The sequence below is a fragment of the Balaenoptera musculus genome, chromosome 2 (genome assembly GCF_009873245.2).
Source record: "Balaenoptera musculus isolate JJ_BM4_2016_0621 chromosome 2, mBalMus1.pri.v3, whole genome shotgun sequence".
Classification (NCBI taxonomy): Eukaryota; Metazoa; Chordata; class Mammalia; order Artiodactyla; family Balaenopteridae; genus Balaenoptera; species Balaenoptera musculus.
In genome coordinates this window covers 65732369-65753229 of record NC_045786.1, presented here as the reverse complement: position 1 = coordinate 65753229, position 20861 = coordinate 65732369, and the positions used below count along the sequence as shown (strand labels likewise).

Here is a 20861-nt window from a genome sequence, read left to right as displayed (position 1 = left end):
TGGGTGTTGGGCCTTGACAGAGTCAGCATGCTCTTGATGGATGGTGGGTTCGCTCAATCGATAATCCCAAAGATGTAAGGCAGAGGAGTGGCCCAGCTCAGGAGAATGTGGATGATACCCTGTGACCACTCCCACTGCTGACAAAAGTAGCATCTGTGCAACTGGCAGCATGTGATTGAGGAATCATTTGATCTTGAATATAAACTTGACATTGTATTTGTGGTCAGAGGGCGTAAGAAGCATGTCTTATACTTCTTAGGTTTCACTTGTATCCCACACTCTGCTGAGAACCCTCCGTGATTATCTCATTTAAGATGAAGTTACTGATAATCTCTTGGGAAAGACAAACCACAACCATGAAACAAAGCAAACTACACAAGGCAGTGCTAAATGAAGAAGCAGGGCAGCATCATGGCTAAGCCCAGAGCACCACAGAAGGCTGCACACTGTGTGAATGGGACCCCCTTGAATTGTGCAGTGTACAACCCATGCAACTGTACAGGGGACCTGATTAGGTCCACAGTTTATGGCATCATTAATTCATTCAAGAAAAATTTACTGAGAGCCTGCCATCATTCAGGCATGATTCCAGATGCTGGGGTTACAGCAGAGAACTAGACCAAGCACCACACCTCATGTAGCTTACATTCTAATTCAAAAGTCACACAGACTGAAGCTTGAATCCTGGCCTTGCACTGTGTTAATTAATTTCACTGAGCTTCAGTTTCTTCATCTGTAAAATAGACACAATGATATGTACTTCATACAGTTATCATGGTAAATAATTGAAGTAACGCTTGGTTTCAGGCCTGACATGTAGAAGACCCTCAGTGAATGATTGTCAGTATTATCACAAATGGTGGGTTATGGGGAGAAAGGCTTGTGAAAGCAAAGGAAAAGGGAAATCACAAAATGTGGAGAAGTCAGATGAGACATCTTAGCAGGAGCAGGAGTCAGGGTGCCTCTGGAAAGATGATTAATGTTTGCAGAGGCCCAGGTCCTTCCAAGGATGGGTGTCGTGAGGAAGGTGGTGAGGCTCTCATGGGACAGTTTGGGGACCATGTTTTCCCAATCCAAGGGTTAGGACACACATGATCTGGCAAAGAAGTTCTGTGTTTCTTCTAGATGTGAGAAGCAGTCTGAGAAAAAAAAACATGGTCATCAAAATATTGGGATTTAGGGAGATTTCAGTATTTTATAAGGACCTGAGACACAGCATTTAAAATTGAGAAGTATGACCCAAATAGAGTTGAGCAAACTGGCTGCTAAGGTTGGGGGAGGGTGGGGAACAGGGCGTGTGGGTCCCTCAAAGGCCAAGCAGACGAGCTGGATCTGATGAGGTAGGGATAAGGGCGCCGACCCAGGCAAGATCTCTGACTAGCCACAGAATTCGCCCCTGGACTTTCTGAGCAGAAGGGGATTTGGGGCCTTCACAGATTCAAGGAGCTGGGGGCAGTGGAGAATTGGACTTGGAACACAGGTGAGCACCAAGTCAGCTCCTGAGGGCCCAGAGGAAGTTAAATCAGTCCTTGGCCATCCCGGGTGGAAGGTCTGATTGGCCAAGCCAGGCTACGTGTCCCTCCTTGGCCAGCAGAGGACCCCGGGTAGGAGGAGCCCCATTTCAGCTCTCACGATGGGAGGTAAGGCACTGCATCCCATCAGTACAGCACACAGTGGGAGAGTTCCCCCAAATCAGGAAGGGGGCTTGGATACCCAACTGCCAAAATTCCTACAAATGGTTCCAACCCTGGAAGGTTCTGGAGGAGTTGCATAATGCAAGTGATCATTATAGAGCGCTGAAGTCACACTGGGGTTTGGGAAGAGGCCAGCGTGAAGGAGAGCAGTTGGGAGAGTGCTGGAGTGCCCCCGGGGGGCGTGAGCATGGTGGGCCTGGAGAAGAAGGGACAAATGTGTAGGCATTTGTGAGGATTAATTTATCAGAGACCTCTGGGAATCTACTCTGAATGCAGAGAGGTACCGCGATCTCAGAGGCTTAGCAAACAGCTGTCAGAGCTCTAGGGGGTCATGTGGCCCTAGGCAGACATTCAGACTTCATCTCATTTCCCACTCTGATCACCAAGGATGGCGGGGCTCAGGAGGGATGCAGTGGCAGTGAGCTATTAGCAATGCCTGCTGTAGAGCCTGAAGCCTGAGGGGTGGCAAGTGTACCCCGTGTTTGTTCTCGCTAGCCCTCCAGAATGTCTCCACTTTTCAGAGGGAGAAACTGAGACACAGAGACTTGTCCCAGGCCACCCAGGAAGTGAGCAGCAGAGCTGAGATGAGCCCAGGTCCCCTGACTCCTGGGCTGCTGACCTGTCCGCTGGGAGCAGAGCTTTAGTGATGCTCCCCGAACCCCAGGTTGGCTGGCCGAAAATAATGGACCCAAATGAGTTTCCTTTCATCCTGCAGGAGAAGTAAGTATGTGAGGAGGTTGCAGGAAGGGCTTCAGGCGGGAGGGTCCACCTTTCTCTCCTTTTCCCTGGGCCAGATGGCAAATGGAAAGAGGGATTTTTATCCTCTTGACTCTGTGGCAGGGGAGAAGGGCAGGGCTGGTGTTGACAGCCTGGAGATGGTGCGAGCCCTCTTTTGCTTTTGCTTCTCTGCCACAGCCAGAAATTTGCTTTTCTACCCATTGTAAAACAAAAAAAAACGTTGGCTTCCCTCACAATTTGCATAGATGCTGTTATGTATTTTTTGCCAATTCTTTCACATTTCCAACAGCTATGGATTTTGGCTCACTCCCCTCCTTCCCCACTGTGGGACACTGGGACATGATGGGGTGACTTGGTTGTGAGGGACTCTCCTTCTCTCTGTGGTCACCAGCCCCATTATACTTAGGCCCATGGGGTAGAGTCCAGACTCCTTCATGAGACCAGCAAGTTCCTGAACCCTCTGATCTGGGCCTTTCTCTGTGGCCTTTCTCTCTACTTATTTGGCTTTCCCAAATATTCCTCAGCCTTTGCAGGGGCTGGCCCTTCTGGGTCCTAAGCATCCCCCACGCCGTCCCTGGCTGTGTGCTATCAATCCTTTGGGCCTTCCACACCTCCTCTGGGAAGGCTTTCTGGATTTCAGACCCTCAAGTACTTGCCCCTCTCCTGTGCTCTGGCATTTCCCCCACCAAAGCACAGCCCACCCTGCACTTTGTCCAGCTCTTTGTCTGTCTCCCCAGGAGACTGTAAGCAGCCAGGGCTAGAAATCCACACCCCCAGGACACCCCATCAAAAACCACCCCCCATGCAGATTCATCAGGCACACTGAGTTTGGAATTTTCTTATTTTCTTCATGTGTTTTAGCACAGAGTTTTTTGTTTTTTGTTTTTTTTTTAATTATTTTATTTATTTATTTATTTTTGGCTGTGTTGGGTTTTCGTTTCTGTGCGAGGGCTTTCTCTAGTTGTGGCAAGCGGGGGCCACTCTTCATCGCGGTGCGCGGGCCTCTCACTGTCGCGGCCTCTCTTGTTGCAGAGCACAGGCTCCAGACGCGCAGGCTCAGTAGTTGTAGCACAGAGTTTTATAAGAAGGGGCCAGTAATCAGGAAACCACAGGGGCCAGCATGAGCTCTGAGGTCCCAGGAAGGCCTCTCCCCAACACACACACACACACACACACACACACTCACACACACTCACTCACTCACTCACTCACTCATGCATCCACTGTTACTCAACTTCTTCCTATCCCAGCCTCAAGGAGTCTCTTATCTCTTCTGCTGGGGTCTGCAATAGGACACTGCCCAGGACCAAGGACAAAGGTGGCCCCATCACCTCTTCTTCCTGGAGCCTGGGAAAACAGAGTTCATCTCCAAGTGCTCAGATACCAGGAGAAACAGAATTCCTTCCATCTCTTCCCCAAACAAACTCCCCCACCCCCGGGGACCCGCTCCCACACTCTCCCCCAGTACATACGCACGCACACACGCACATACACACTAGGGATTTCGACTGGAAAAACCAGCAAACCCTTTCCAGCTTGAAAAACACAAAGATAAAAGACTGGGGGGAAAAATCAAAACAGGAAGTCATGAAGTTGGGAGGCTTCCTGAGGTCTCGCCGTGAACTTCTGTCTGACGGGGTGACTGACTTTAGAGCATCACAACCTTTGTTGCACATGCTGCCGCTTGACTGTGAACCTACCCCGAAGCTCAGCCCCAGATCTAGAATTTCTCAAGGTCAGAAGAGCAGGATCCAGAATTGTCTCCCGGCATGAGGAAGGTGGAGAGATGTGTCTGGTCCCTGGGTGATATTTTCTGGGTGACGAGAATGGACGTGCACAAGAAGGGAAGGGAGTGTGGTCTCAGGGAACAGCGTGAGTAAAGACCCAGAGGTAGGAAACAGGGTGACAGTCATTCACCCAGCTTGAGTTCTTGCTATGAGCTGGCACTGAAGGATGTTCTGAAGATGCCTGGGCCAAGGTCCCTGTCTTCGTGGTGCTCACAGCCTGGTGGCAGGGATGAACCAGGAACCAAAGGTCATCTAGGCGGCGGGAGCGTTGGAGGTTAGGGTGTGTGTATAGTCATGTGTGTGTCGTGCAGTGGGGTGGGCTGTTATGTCAAAGCGGGGTCAGGCTGGGAGCACAGTAGCTCTGATGTCTCATAAGGAGTTTGGCTTTTAAAGGCAAGATAGTAGGGAGCCATTGAAAATTTCAGAGTGGAATAGTTATTGCAGCAGAGCTGTACTCTAGAAGAATTAGGCAACAGTAAGTAAGATGGATTGGAGAGAACTGCAGAGGGCAGACACTAGAGGCAAGGGGACAAATCGGTGGACCCACTTCAGAAATCCTGCAAGACAGTCCTGGGAGCTCAAGCATGAATAAAGCCCTCTACCCAAAATAGATCTCCTAGAGGACTGCCCAGGAGTCTGAAAACCCAGGAGAGTCCACTTCTGGGCCAAATGGCTTTCTCTAAAGGCTCCTGTGAACATGCACATAGATGACCCACAAGGAGAAATGAACTGACCCATTACCCCCCCCCCCAGTGTCCTCCTTAGAAGGCTCCCGTTTATTATATACATTATTTCAGATTAATGGGCTGAAGACAGCAGGGTGCTAAAGTGTGGGACATGAGCCCAGTAAGTTCTGATTGGGACGGAGGGAGGGAAGGAGTGCAGTCAGAGGCCTGGGCAGAAGTGGCGTGGAGAGAAGCTTGTATGGAGGGGGGCGGTGTATAAATGTGTGAGCGTGCGTGCCTGTGTGTGCAGCTGTGTTGGGGACCGTCGCTGGCAGATTGGGCACACCCTGGGGTGACAGCAACCCACACCTTGGATGAAGGGCACCCAGTGTTTAGGAACATGAATCACCCCTCTCACCCCTGCTGAGAAGGCCACAGTGGCACTCAGAGTTCTGAAGCTGCACAAACTCGTTCTAGTGTCACTGCGACGTGGGGTGACCGGAAACTCAAGTTTCCTCGAGTCACCCCTTCCCTGGGCAGTAATAATTAGATAATGCATGTGTAAGTGCTTTGTGAAGTGTCAAGGGCTGTGAGCTGGAGGGTGAAACCTCCTTCACACGCCGGAGGCTTGGACACAGGGGGCCTGACTTTGCCCAGAGCTTTGGAGAGAAGGACTGCAATGCCCATTTTATAATACCGCTCTCATTTAATGTCAACTTCCATCCAGTGGAGAGGAGACGGCAGGCAGCCTACCTGGATGGTCTGGGATGCGTGGGGCAGCACGTGGAGGAGGGAGTGTGATGACGGAGGCAGACGGGTGGGGATCCCCAAACATCTGTCACGCGGAAGCTTGGGGTTCCACCGTTAGCTCACGCATCTCCTGTGTCAGGGTTGTCCATTGCCCTGGGGCTTCCTTTAAATTGTACAGCACCTGACGTGACCGTTTATCTTCCTGTTCGCTTTATCTGGGCCTGCATTAAACACACAATACTGTTTTTTGATTTCTCACCCCACCCCCTGCACCTACATCGAGTAACACTGACAGTATCCGCCCCTGTCCTAGAATGAATGAGTGCAGGTGCTTCCCTGAGGCCCCCGCAGAATATGGAGCCTTTAGGGTAGTGGTTCCCAAACTTCACTGCCCAATGGAATCACTTGAAAATCTTTAAAAAAAAATACTGATGCCCGGCTGCCCACTCCCAGACACTGTGATTAAATTGATATGGGGTACCCATCCGGGCACTGGGGTTTTTAAAACTTCCCAGGTGATCCTAAAACAAAAGCAAAGTTTGAGAACCACTAGGGGGAGGGGGGAGACGGAGTGGGGAAAGTGAGGGTCTTCAGGAGCAAGTGTAAGGGTCTTCACAACTGAGTTGCCTGCCAGCCCCTTCTGAGGACCTTATGAGAAATTCTGAGGCCCTACTTCTGATGTATGACTTTTCCCCCTAATTTATCAAGTCTCTCACCTACATTCTGAAATAGGAGGGCAGCATAGCCAGACAAGAGCCGGTGCAAACTGCAACTCCTCCCGGCCCAGCTGCATCACCTTTAGCAAATCATGGCCCAGAGCTTGGTTTTCTCATCCATATAAAATGGATTGTTACAGGAGGGTTGTAAGGATTTACTAAAGCTTTTTTTAAATTTCTATTTTATATTGGAGCGTAGTTGATTAACACTGTTGTGTTAGTTTCAGGTGAGAGCAAAGTGATTCAGTTATACATATCCACGTATCTATTCTTTTTCAAATTCTTTTCCCATTTAGGTTATTACAGAATATTGAGCAGAGTTCCCTGTGCTATACAGTAGGTCCTTGTTGGATTTAATAAAACTTTGTTTCAGACTTAAATACAATGATGTATACAAATTGCTGAGCACAGGGCACTTTTGAAGCACTTGTCAAACGGTCCTTTATCACCCTCGTCTTTTTTGTTATCATTAGTATTTCCATCCCGTGACTTGATGTGCATCCCTAACTTCTGTCCTGGTATGCCAGAAGCAAGGCCCTCCAGTTGCAGGTGTGCCTGGCTTCATACAGTAAAAAGGGCAGCCACGAAGAAGCAGAGAGGGCATTAGCCCAGGGTCGAGGAATCTGGGAAGCCCAGAGAGGCCAAAGGCCATGTTCATGGTCATTCAGCTGGTGAGGTGAATTGGGACTGGGCCTAGAAACCCTACCTCTTGCTCAGTCTGTTCTTTCTGCCTCACTAAGCTGATTCCCCAGGTAAGAAAACATTTTGCTTCTGTTTACAGAATTCATCTTTGCAGCCATGGGAAGTTCTAGGAAGCTGAAGCTGCAGTGCAGGTTGTTTTGAAAATATCTCGTCCTCAGTCAGTTCACTGGGTTCAGATAAAGCCTGGACTGAGGCCCAGGGCACACGCCGTTCCCCTGGCAGCCTGCTGGGTGAGCCATGCCTACCAACCCGCCAAGGCAGGGCCTGGCCTGCCCTGCCCACACGCACGCCACACACACGCACTCTGAAACCTATTTTCAGTTAGTTATATAATTTTATTCAGTTGCAAGGATCTTATTTTCCCCTAAACTATCTGCATCGTAATAAGGGAGTAAAGAAGCCTATACAAGCAGATACATCTGTGTTCCACAGAAGCTTCTGGAACATAAATCTGGTCGACCCCAGTCTGCACCTCATTTCTTTAAAACCTGTTTGACCAAAACCGGAGAGGAATAGTTTTCAATCAAAACTATGGTGATCACCTCCCACGTGGGGTACCAAAAACAAAAACAAAACAAAAAACTATGGTGAGTGTGTATGTGTGTGTTTTAAATAACATCTATATCTTTAATAGAAATTGTAAATGTTCATTGGGGAAGAATTAGAAACCACGTATATCCAACTAGCCAGAGATTGCCACTCTTAACTTTTTTTTTTAATTAATTTTTTTTTTTAATTTGGTTTGACCAGGTCTTAGTTGTGGCAGGCGGGCTCCCCAGTTGTGGCATGCGAACTCCCAGTTGCAACATGCATGCAGGACCCAGTTCCCCCACCAGGAATCAAATCTGGGCCCCCTGCATTGGGAGCACAGAGTCTCAACCACTGCGCCACCAGGGAAGTCCTGCCACTATTAACTTTTTTTTTTTTTTTTTTTTTAAATAATTATTTATTTATTTTTGGCTGTGTTGGGTCTTCGTTTCTGTGCGAGGGCTTCCTCCAGTTGCGGCGAGCGGGGGCCACTCTTCATCGCGGTGCGCGGGCCTCTCACTATTGCGGCCTCTCTTGTTGCGGAGCACAGGCTCCAGACGCGCAGGCTCAGCTGTTGTGGCTCACGGGCCTAGTTGCTCCGCGGCATGCGGGATCTTCCCAGACCAGGGATCGAACCCGTGTCCCCTGCATTAGCAGGCAGACTCTCAACCACTGCGCCACCAGGGAAGCCCCCACTATTAACTTTTGATATATTTTTCTTTTAATAGCTAAGGATCATTTTGCATATATAACTTGATTCTGACTATTTCACTTACCATTAGAGCTTGAGCAATTCCCATGTCATTAAATATTTTTTGAAAATATGATTTAAATTACCTCATAGTATTCCATTATGTTGGTGTCCTATAATTCGTTTTGGCAATGCCCCATTGTTGAGCATTTATTATTGATCCCTATTATAAATAACACGGCACTGAGTGTCTTAGTATGCTTCCCTGTTGATTTCTCCGAGATAAATTCCCAAAGTGGAGTTATTGGTCAAAGGCTATGAACCTTTTAAAAGTCTTTGAGACCCTGTCAAATGGATCTGTGGGAAAGTTGCCATGCTTCGCACTCCCCTGCACCCTGTTGAGAGGCCATGTCCCAGCACCCCTCAACTCTGTCTTTGGCAGCTCAGCTGTGTTTGACATGCACCCTGATCCCCAGCACTGGGCTCCTCCTTGAGAAGACTCGGGGTACATAACAGCTGCCATCCAACATTTGACATTGAAAGTCTGTCCCAGCGAAGGGGGATTGGATTTGTCCTGTGAGGCCTCCAGGATAAGGCCCATCCTAACAGCATGAAGATCTCCCTAATGATTATAGATGCTGTGTAACGGGCATCCCGACCCCACCCCATGCAGCAAGGTCTCTGCCCCAGCTCTGTTGAGACTCAAGGTCTCTTTGAGGTTCAAGCACCAGATGGCAGGTTAGACCCCAGGACCCCTGAGAAGCCTCCCACTGGGACAATTCTGTGAGCTCACCATCTCAACAGTGATTCTAAAGTTATAAAACAGTGCAAAAGGGCTTCCCTGGTGGCGCAGTGGTTGAGAATCTGCCTGCCAATGCAGGCAGATAATTTAATTTTTTTTTAATTTAATTTTTTAATTTAAAAAATTAAAAAATGCAGGGGACACAGGTTCGAGCCCTGGTCTGAGAAGATCCCACATGCTGCGGAGCAACTGGGCCCGTGAGCCACAACTACTGAGCCTGCGCGTCTGGAGCCTGTGCTCCGCAACAAGAGAGGCCGCGATAGTGAGAGGCCCGTGCACCGCGATGAAGAGTGGCCCCCGCTCGCCGCAACTAGAGAAAGCCCTCGCACAGAAACGAAGACCCAACACAGCCAAAAATAAATAAATAAATAAATATATTTGTTTATTTAAAAAAAAAAACAGTGCAAAACCTTGACTTCGCTCCTGAGAAGCTCTTTACACATCTGTTTTCTCAGATGTAAGGTGGGGTTGTTATGAGGATTAAATTTGATGATATCTGTAAATCAATATAAATTTGATTGTATTAATATATTAATAATAGCTATTAGTGTTGGCGTGAGCCCAAGTATGAGAAGGCAGTATTGGGTAGCAGTTAAGAACCAGATTCAGATTTGGTCTCTAGTCACACCCCTATCCAGAAAGTAGAACAGAAAACAGAGGCACTTGGAGGGTCTGGGGAGAGGATTTTTCACATTTATTTAAATTCAGAAAAAAAAATTTCAGAACAAGCTTCCTTTAGAACACCTATACATGCACTTTATTGGTTTGTTCTTTAATTTTTATGTCTATCAGAGTAATAACTGTGCAGAGTTCATGAAGTCTAATAGTACTGCAAGGCCTATAGCACTACAAGGGAGGTGCTGAGGTTGGCTTATACCAGCTCATGAGAGCTTACTGTTAACTTTTTAGGAGTTTTGCAAGCCAGTTTTTAAACATGACCTTTATTAAAAATTAAATTATGCAACTTTCAATTAAATGAATGATGTTAAAAACAGAGGTACTAATGTTAAAAACTTATTCCTTACTATTTTACTACTATCTGGTGTGCTACTGTGAGTCTCTTTTAACTCTACTTTTGGTGATAACACCTTGGTAGCTTGAAGTCAGGCATAGTGGGCATTTGCCACTGAAATTGGCAAATGTTCCAAACCATGGTCCTTTTTTTCCTGGAAGACCAGCTGTTAAACATTTACCAGCACACCAGGGCCTGTACCCTCGATCCCTATCCTACTTTGCTACACCCCTCGTTTCCCACTCCCTAAAGGTAGCTGCTTCCAATGTTTTGAGCTGTTTCTTTTTGTACTTCTCCTCGTATTTCTTAATTACATGCTCTCACGGCTATGTCTGGTTTTTTAAATCTTAGACATTGTCTATTGACTTCCTATTATGGAAGATGGGATCTGGCTCTCTACCAGCTCTGTCTCCCCTCTTTTTTTTTTTTTTTTAAACTTTGGGTTTATTTATTTATTTATTTATTTATTTATTTATTTATTTATGGCTGTGTTGGGTCTTCGTTTCTGTGTGAGGGCTTTCTCTAGTTGCGGCAAGTGGGGGCCACTCCTCATTGCGGTGCGCGGGCCTCTCATCATTGCGGCCCCTCTTGTTGCGGAGCACAGGCTCCAGACGCGCAGGCTCAGTAGTTGTGGCTCACGGGCCTCGTTGCTCCGCGGCATGTGGGATCCTCCCAGACCAGGGCTCGAACCCGTGTCCCCTGCATTGGCAGGCAGACTCTCAACCACTGCGCCACCAGGGAAGCCCCTCTGTCTCCCCTCTTAACTGTACACACACACATTTTTCCTCCCTCTGCCTTCCCAGTATATTATAGCACAACTCGTGTTTAAATAAATATTCAGGATTTACATTATTACCGTGATGTAAGCATTGTACACAAGTCATTATCACTATGATTGTATTAGCTTTCTGATACAGCTCTTTTCCTGGAGTTAATAATTGCATTTTAAAAGTTGCACGATTTCTCTATAAAACTATGGCTTTCATACTTTTCTTCTTAGCAATGAAACTTGTCTTTCAAACAAAATTTTGGGAACTTCTTGGCAGTCCAGTTGTTAGGACTCAGTGCTTTCACTGCCATGGGCCCAGGTTCAATCCCTGGTCAGGAAACTAAGATCCCGCAAAGCTGCACGGCACGGCGAAAAGAAAAATTTTTTTTATGTGAACTCTACTATATAAAATGGGAAAATCAAAGCTGCCAGGTTGAAAGGAGGTCCCTCCCCTTGAGGGCGCTGCATATAGCAGAGCAGGTTGTGCACTGCACAACTCTGGGGGTCACCATGCACATGAGCAGCAGTATGATTCAGTCATGAAAATCATCATTACCCACCCCTTTGGGGAAGGCATTCACAGAGGTCCGCCTGGAAGGATACATTACGTCGGGATCGTCCGCTACTAATTCCCTTCCTGATGCAGGGCCCTGACCTCTCCCCATTCTGAATACATTCCAGTGATGTGGCTTCACCTGTCCCCCCAGGACATCACCTGCAGGCTGCTGACAGAAGCTGCTGACAGCTGATGGCCACCTATTGACTGATTCAGATCTGCCTGGTTGCCAAAAGCTTAATGCAGACAGCTTGACTCAGGGACCACTCAGGGCAGCCTTTGGGACCAGATAGAAGGAGAGGAGGCTCTGTCAGAGAGCTAGTGAGCTGTGGAAGCAGACAATGCAGGGCCTGTCTGCCTGTGGACGTCAGAGCTGGAGGGAGGGGAGCTGGCTAGCAATAAGCAGTGGGATTCAGCTCAGCTTTGAGGGTCATACCTGTGTGGGAATCCTAGCTTTGCTTTCAGCTGGGTAACCTTGGGCAAGTGGCTTAACCTTTCTGGGCCTTAATTTCCTCATGCCTAATTCCCAGGGTTTTGTGAGAGTTAAAGAAGCTACTGTGTAACCCTAATAAATCCCAGGGCCACATGTGGCTCGGTCTCTGCTCAGAGTCTCAATTAAAGAAACATAGTCCAACAGCCTAAAAGTCATTGAAAAAGATATTCCAATTCGAATTGCATCCCTCACGGAATGTCAAAGGGGATCCCATTCTTAACTGAGAGCAATACACCCCCAATCCTTTTCCTCCATTCTCTGATTTCTGCCAGTGTACAGTGTCAGTGAAGTTCTTCTGAGTACAATCTCCAAGGCCTTTTCCCTCTCTCTTTCTCTGCCTCATTCCTCACCCTCCATACCACTGCCATTTTCTCTAGGTTTTTTTCTTTCTCTACGCACCTTGCCATTGCGGTGTCACAAAAAATCAAATGATCTGGAGATGAGCTGATAGACATGCAGGCAAGAAGTGGCTGGGGAAGAGGTTACGGCAGAATGCACACTCTCAAAGAACTCTTGCCCATCACACTGGTGAAGTAGTGATATAAGGCACGTGTAGCAGGGGCTTGGCAAAAACTGGTTGTCTTCCTCCTTATTCAGTTGAGGAACCTAAAGGACGGTGAGGTTTGACCTGCCTAAGGTGCCTCTGGCCACCTAACCACTGTTAGCAGATGGGCAGTGACTGGAAAAACCCTCCCTATTTCCTCCACACCCCAAAAAGCTAATATTAAAAAGACCTGGGGGCTTCCCTGGTGGCGCAGTGGTTGAGAATCTGCCTGCTAATGCAGGGGACACGGGTTCAAGCCCTGGTCTGGGAAGATCCCACATACCGCGGAGCAACTAGGCCTGTGAGCCGCAACTACTGAGCCTGCGCGTCTGGAGCTTGTGCTCTGCAACAAGAGAGGCTGCGACAATGAGAGGCCCGCGCACCGCGATGAAGAGTGGCCCCCGCTTGCCGCAACTAGAGAAAGCTCTCGCACAGAAACGAAGACCCAACACAGCCAAAATTAAATAGATAAATTAACTAAAAAAAAAAAAAGACCTGGGAATGGAGACACAGCCTCTGCCTGCAATTTCCCCTCCCTTCCCTGCTGCCTTTATAGACAACTAAGCATGGAACTACCCCTCACCCCCACACCCTTTGTTCCATCTTTTGTGGACTTCATCCCCCCTGCAGGATGTCTTTCAAGTCATGTACTGAGCACCCACTGTGTGCCAGGCTTGTAAGGAGCTGGAGATTCAGAGACAAGGAAGCCTGTCCTCAGTTGCTCATAGACAGATAGAAACAGACTGCAATTCTGTGTGATGGTGCCTATAATACAGGGAAGCACAGAATGCCCTGAGCTCGCAGAGGAGTTCTTAATCCACTGAGGGATCAGGGGAGACTTCCTGGAGGAAGTGCCGTCTAACCTGTATGATAATAACTAGTATCGTATATTGAGCATTCACTATGATGACAACCTCCACACTAAGTACTTTGCTAAGCACATTAGCTCATTTAATCTTTACAATACTAATGAGGAACCTCTCTCATGACAGCTGCACTCTCAAGCTTTCCAGCTGATTTTATATCCATGTGTCTGAAAATAAAGTTGCTGAAGCCTTAAAAAAAAAAAGAAAGAAAGAAAGAAAAAGAAATGAGGAAACCGAGGCTTATTGACTTTCCAAAGGCCACCGAGCTAAAAAGTGGCAGAGCTGTGATTCAAACACAGGCCTGTGTGGCTCCAAAGACTATGCTTTCAGCCACAGGGCACTATGTACAGGTGTTTTAAGATGCACACTGAACAAGCATGCCGCATCTGGGAATGTCACCGCTTATATCCCAGGCAGGGTAACATATGAGAGTGTATGGGTGGACCCCGAGATTCAGGCCTCTCCGCTCATTCCTGGAGCAGCAGGAAAGAGCCTCCTCTTGATCCAAACCTGGCTGTGTCACCCCCCTGAGAGGCAGCGGGGAGTACAGGCACATGGCCCAGTAACTGCCAGGGCTGCTGCCCACCAGGCTTTGGTCGTTCAGGTGGATAGTTACCCCTTAACTTTAAACATTTTTACTTGAGGAAGGGGCACTTTTCTCTAAGTTACACACAGGTGTCGTGTGGGCACGCACAGCCCCACCCACCACCCTGCTGTGGGACCCTCCCCACCACCATTCGGTGTTGGGAGATTGCAGCCACAGAGCAATAGGGCTCAGCCGGATGCAGGGACCCAAAGACATTCGGGGGCCCTCAAGGACCTTATGGTCCAGTATAGAAGCCCAGGATAAAGGCTCTTCTTTCAAGTTACCCCAGGGCCATCAAACTAATGCCCTTTTCTCCCTCTCTCTCTCTCTCTCTCTCTCCTCTGCAGACGGGCAGGATTGAACCCAACTACCCCAAGGTCTGTGGTCACCAGGGCAACGTGCTGGACATCAAGTGGAACCCCTTCATCGACAACATCATTGCCTCGTGCTCGGAGGACACGTCGGTGAGCAGGAGGGGTGCTCCCTGGGGAGGGTGGGTGCACGGGGGCACCTCCCTGCTTCTTCCTGGAGGCCTTCCTCCCTAAAATCCCTCCTTCTCCCTTCTTTGCCCTTCTTCTGTTCTCTTGGTCATCCCTCCAGCTAGCCCCAGGATGGGGAGTTAGGAAGAGGACAGAGGGAGCGAATCCATGGACTATTTGTTCCTTTAGCATGATTTCATTTGGAGGTGTTGACTTTGTAGGTGAGAATCAGAAGAAAAAGATTAAGGGTGTGATTTGGCACTCATCTGTAGTCTCAAAAGGAGAAGGATAGAAAGAGGAATATGGACAAGGAGGAAGGGGGAAAAGGGAAGAAAGGGATGAGCCATGAGGAAAAGAGGCCCTGTTCTTGCAGGCTGGGCAAGTGTACCATCTAGTTTTGTCCTCTGTGAGCCACGGTTTTAGGGAAGGACACTGGGCTGAGAATTGTCATGACTTATCCAAGGACCCAAAATGGTGGCCCAGGATTGGAACACCATGTGTTCCACCACTTAATGGGGAGAGAGAAGAAATAGGAGAAGGGAAATGAAGAGGAGGGAACAGAGAGGAGATGGAGGGAAAGGGAAGAGGGAACAGGTGGGAAGGATGAGATAGAGGGAAGAAAGGCGGCAGAGAGTTTGGAGAGGGGAGTTGAAGAATTCAGGGAGAGTAAAATGTGAAGCCGCTGTCTGGCCACCCTTTCCCCAGGCTCTGCTGACTTTCATACGTGGAGGTAGAGTCAGGTGTTGGCAGCAGGCTCCGTGTTTCTGGAGAGGGGCCCCATGCCTTTCCTCAGTTGCCCTTAAGCAATGTCAACACCCCAGCCTGGAAGCAAGAGGGGATTTCAGAGCCTCAGCTGAGCTGGTGAGGAGGGGCTGCTCCAGCCCCTGCTGTTCCTGGGTGAAGGAAGATCAGACCACAAGCATCTCTGTAGTGCCCACTGGCATAGCCTGGGTGCAGGTCATAGACTCCCAGGATATTGGAACTAGAAGGAACTTTGGAGCTCATGTCTCCTGTCTTTCCAGACCAGCCTGAGAGCTCCTGAGAGTAGAGGCCATGGCCTTTTTGGTTCTGAATCCCAAGCATCCAGCACAGAGCCTAGTACATGGTAAATACATAGTAGGTATTCGATGGAATGGATACCTGGATGGATGGATGGATGGATGGATGGATGGATGGATGGATGGATGGCTGGATGGATGGATGGACAGACGGATGGACAGATGGCTAGTTGAGTGACTAGATGAATGGATTTTTGGATGGATGACTACATGGATGGATAGAAGACTGAATGGATGGATAATGGATAGATAGTTGAATGGAAGGGGGAAGGATGATTGGATGAATGGATGACTGGATGAAGGTGAATGGATAGATAGATAGAATGGAAAGATAAATGAATGCATGAGAGAATGAATATAGCCCAACTAATGAATGAGATTCACAGTAAATAGTCTCCATTGGTTAATAAATTAGGGGGTATGGAGGAGGTCAGCTGGCACAGTACCTAATAAAAGGGAGCGGTGGGGAGGGGCTAAGAGAATGGGCTTGACCAACTCCTGAAGGTCAAAGCCCTGAGTCAACCCAAGAGGATTCCTGAGAGCAGCAGCATCAAGGGCAGGGCCCATGTGTGCAGGGGGGGCAAGAACTTGTGATGGGCACGATCCATCAGGTTTGGCTACTTCCTTCAACGAGACGGAGACAGTGACCAGGGGTCAGAGAACCGACAGGCCAGAGGATGAGCACAAGGTGATGGAGCCCAGGACAGATGAGGAAACCCAGAGGGCAACGAGGACACTGGTTGCTTCCTGGGCTGAGAAGGAGGCAGCTGGAGTTGGTGGGGGCTGGAGAGCTCAGTGGTCAGTGTAGGTTAGGACTGGGCTCAGTGGGAGAGAGGGCACTTGGAGGTGCTGTCCATTGTTCACTTCTGGGTGCAGGGAGTCCAAGGAGTGTCAGCAACCGCAGCCCACTCCGTCCCTGCCTGTGCTGAAGTGTTGAGCCACTGTCACTAGTCATTGAAGAGCAAACACCCCTGAAACTCAGGGCTGCCTTACACTGACTTTTCCAGCCACTCTGGGCTGGACACTCTATACGCCATTAGCCCTCATTGCCACCCTGTGCGACAGGCATTGCCACCCCAAGCCGAGGGCTGGGGTCAGGTCACAGAACTAGAGAGTAGAGGAGGACTGCTGGACCCAGAGCCCATGCTCTTCCTGATCTATGAAGTCTTGTGATGACACGAATCCACAGAGTCCGTGTTGGAAGCCTCAGGCCCCTCGCGGTGTCTCGTATTGAACCGGGGAGCCAGCTGGGAAGGAGAAGGGCAGTGTCCATCTGGGTGTTGGGGGACAGGTTAGGCTGAGCTCTCAGAGTTGCTGGCTGTCCTGGCTCCATCTCAGGTCTGAACTTCCTGAATCAGGGCGAGGGTGGGAGGGGTCACTGGCCCTGATGGCCCTGCCGGGTTCTAGCTCAGCACCTTATTTCACCTGAGTCAGGCGCCACGTGCTCCAGGACCCCAGCTAATAAACCAGACGCCCATGCTCTGTGCTCAAGAAAAGCATAGGGCCCAGCCCTGACTGCACGAGCTAAGCGTCTCTCTTCAGCTTCACACACACTGGACCACAGTGTGCCTGCCTAGGATGCTGGGCTTCAATGACAGCTTGACTGTGGACTCTGCTGGACCTGGGATTGAATCTCAGCTTCACCATTTACTAGCTGGGTGACCAAGGGCATGTTATGTACCCTCTCTGAGCCTCAGTGTTGCTCCTGTTTTTAATAGCAATAATACTGGTACGTCCCTTAGGCAGTTGCTATGAGGATGCGAGGAGGTCTGTGCCTAGCACTATGCCTGCTGGTCTCGGGATGCAGAGTGAAGTCGTTGCATCCACGGAAGGTCAAACAGGGCTATGTGCACGGGGAGGACAGAGGAATTACTTTTGGCCGAGGTACAGGCAGGGTAGAGGGGTTAGAGGGCTGAATAGACCCTGGAGAAGCAGGAATTTGACAGCAGAGAAAATGTTCTAGAAGGCCCAGGAAAAGGACATAGGCAAAGGCCTGGAGGGAGTATGTGTTAGTCCACTTGGGCTGCTATAGCAAAGTACCACAGACTGAGTGGCTTTTAAACAACAGAAATGTATTGCTCGTGGTTCTGGAGGCTGGAAGTCTGAGATCAGTGTACACCATGGTCAGGTAAGGGCTCTCTTCTCATTGTGTCCTCATATAGTGGAAGGGGTGGAGCTCTGTGGGGTCTCTTTTATAAGGTCACTAATCCCATTCATGAGGGCCCCACCCTCATGACCTATCGCCCACCCCCAAAGGCCCCACCTCCTAATACCATCAGCTTTGGGGGTTTGGATTTCAACATACGAATTTGGGGGCAAGACAAACATTCAGACCATAGCAGAGTTCATATGGTGTGCTTGGAAGACAGGGTCATCTAGTGTGGCTGGGGTCCTGGGGTGGTGACCAGGGAGGGGAGTGGGCAGGAGGGGCGGCTGCAAAGGGAGGTTGGGAGCAGAGAGAGAAGGCTTGGGACACCAGGGTGAGCAGCTGAACTTTGAAATTTATTTATTTTTATTTATTTTTGAGTGTGTTGGGTCTTCGTTTCTGTGCGAGGGCTTTCTCTAGTTGCGGCGAGTGGGGGCCACTCTTCATTGCGGTGCGCGGGCCTCTCACTGTCGCGGCCTCTCTTGTTGCGGAGCACAGGCTCCAGACGCGCAGGCTCAGTAGTTGTGGCTCACGGGCCTAGTTGCTCCGTGGCATGTGGGATCTTCCCAGACCAGGGCATGAACCCGTGTCCCCTGCATTGGCAGGCAGATTCTCAACCACTGCGCCACTAGGGAAGCCCTGAACTTTGAAGTGAAACTTGTGCTTCTCAAGCCATCCGAACATGAGCCAGGACACCACGTATGCAGTGTGGAGACACTGCACGCTCTGGGGGTCAGGGAAGGGGCTGGGGGGTGGTCACAGGGGCTTTGTGGAGGAAGTGGAGCCCAGGCAAGCTGGGCAAATGCTGGAATATGGCTCAGCAGAGAGAAGGGGAGCGCCCAAGAGAAGGGTATGGCTTGGGTACATGCCAGGGTGTAAAGAGAAAGGACACCGGGCTTAGGGGCACAGGGAGAGAGAGGCTGGCCCGGAGCCACTGATCCAGAGAGAAGGGGATAACGTCACAGATCAGCGAGGAGCTAAGCTCTTGCTCTGGCTGCCAGTCCAGCTGCCCAGAAGCAGCCGCTCACAGCCCTCGCTTTGCCCCTCAGGTCTCCGTCCCTCCCCAGCCTCAGGGCCAAGGATCTTGGCATTGGAGTCAGCACCCCCTGACACCCCGAGGCTGGAACCATGCCCCTCCTGGAGAAGGGCACACTGGGCCCAGGGGAAGCCCCTGCCCAGGGTCACACAGGGAGTCACATCCCAGACAGGGCTGGAACCCAGGTCTCCTAACTCCCAGCCAGCACCCTGAGCACCTACCCACAGACCTAGTTTTAAGTGAGGAAACTGAGGCTCAGAGTCTGGAAGGGCTGACAGTTCAGATCCGTCCAACGCTCAGTGTTTCGATCTCAGCGTGCTCTCTGTGCAAAGCCCTTGTGGGGCACCAAGAGCACATGGAACCAGGCATCCTCACCCAGGTCCTGGGAGGGGGGCTGTAAAGGCAGAGGACCAGCAGCCCCCAAGGTGGGGGGAGGAGGCCAGTCAGCGCTGCCAGGACCACTCTGACTGACCTTCCCGCCTCTGCCAAAGCCCCCTCCACGGGCAGGCCTCCCTCGAGCCTCTCCAGACCACATGGTCAACTTACTGTGCATCAGACATGACACCCAGAACCGAGGTTAAGAGGTCAGTCAGCACACCTACTATGTGCCAGGCACTGTGATACACACCAGGGCTAGGGAGGGAATCAGACCGAAGGGGCCCAGAGAGATGCCGTTCGCAGCACGCCAGGCCCACGTCCCGGCAGGCCCTGCACACCCACTGCCACCCCTCCCCCGCCCTCTACTTGTGTCACAACATTCAGAGGACACTGAAGGGATCTAGCCAGACTCCACCCCCTCCCAGCTCCTTTCCCATATCCCCATTCCTTGAAAAGTCTCCAGTGATGTCCATCCCCCATGTCCCTCAGGATGAGCCTCCCCTCCCCCCAGCCTCCCCTCCCCGACAGCGTGAGGAGGTCCTCAGGAGTCCAACCCCATCCTTCCAGGGAGCCAACGGGACGTACCCAAGCCCTTTCCCAAGGGGCTCCCATCCTGAGGGAGAGATGGGGGCTGTAACTCTCCCTGGCATCTGGCAGAATCCAGTTCTTTCCGCCGCTGGGTGATGTCACCTATTGTTGAAGGGCTGTGCTTTTTATAGCTTCTGCCGCAGCTAGGGAGGGCGGCTGGCAGGCGGCAGGGAAGGGCGCTATGGGTTTCCAAGCCTCGTGCTCCCAGCCCTTCTCAGGCAGCCACAGAGAGAGGTTTCTGACATCTCAAGGAGAGGAGAGAGTGATCCCAGAGGGAGGAGGAGGAGGGAGGCAGGCCCCTCTCCCAGGCTCAGCATCTTTCCTTTCCCTTGTATTCCTCTGCTTCTCCATCCAGCAGCTGCCCTCACCCCCCAGGAGAGGCAATGCTCCTCCCCGAAGAACCTGGGGGTGGGCTGGGGCAGGATGTGAACCCTGCTGGAAGCAACCGGAAGCCACCCACCACCCTGCTCCTACACACACACACACGCACACACGCACACGCACTCACGAGCTTGAGAACCAGTACCTCTCTGAGGTGAAAGGGAGCGACACACTCCTTTTGGAGATGGAAGGACTGCAGCCCCACGAGGCCTTACCAATGCACTTGGCAGCTGCAGAGACACTACCAGTGTGCAAGTGTGGCTCAGTCGTTAGGCAGCCAGGCTCAGGAGGCCATAGGCCTAGGTTCAAATCCTGGCCCTGCCACTTCCCATGTCTGTGATCTTGAAACAGTCCTGCTATAAAATGGGGACCCTGTTGGGCTTATCATGAGAACAAAATGAATATAGTGTTTCTTGGCTACTAAGAACTCCATAACCATTAATGTGGGGACCAAAGAGTTCAGATAACCTGCCCCGGTGAGGGCTGGCCAGGGGGTTGGAAGAGGGAGACACAGTGCTCTTTCCACTGTATCTCACTGTTTGCTTCTTGAGGCCCCAAATAGGCCTTCCATCACTGGTTTCCAAAAAAAACTAAGCTGAATGCTAAGCCTTAAAATCTAGGAAAGAAATCCCCACCAGGTCTGCCTTCCCATTCAGAACTGAAGGGGTGATCTACCATCTATCTAGCTCGCCACCAGCCAGAGCAAGGGCTAGCCTGCTTCCTTACACGTGACTCATTGCTGAATCTGCTAATGGTCGGAAGGTTTCTGGGCTTCTCAGCTTCTTCCGTTGGTTCGTTCATTTAGCAAGTATGTCTTAGGTGCCTGTTATATTCCAGGCACTGTTCCTCACCCTAGAGACAGGGCAGTGAATTTAAAGACCCCACCCCTGTATGGA

The 20861-nt window shown here is 50.3% G+C and overlaps 1 protein-coding gene across 2 annotated transcripts in view; it reads left to right on the top strand.

Annotated features, from left to right (window-relative positions):
- CORO2B (coronin 2B) overlaps window positions 1–20861 on the top strand; it is a 141170-nt gene that overhangs the window by 99238 nt on the left and 21071 nt on the right. For both annotated transcript variants that reach the window (XM_036843238.1, XM_036843239.1), the window contains exon 3: window positions 14247–14363. In XM_036843238.1, the coding sequence (XP_036699133.1) occupies window positions 14247–14363 (117 nt within the window). The remainder of the gene's footprint in view (window positions 1–14246; window positions 14364–20861) is intronic.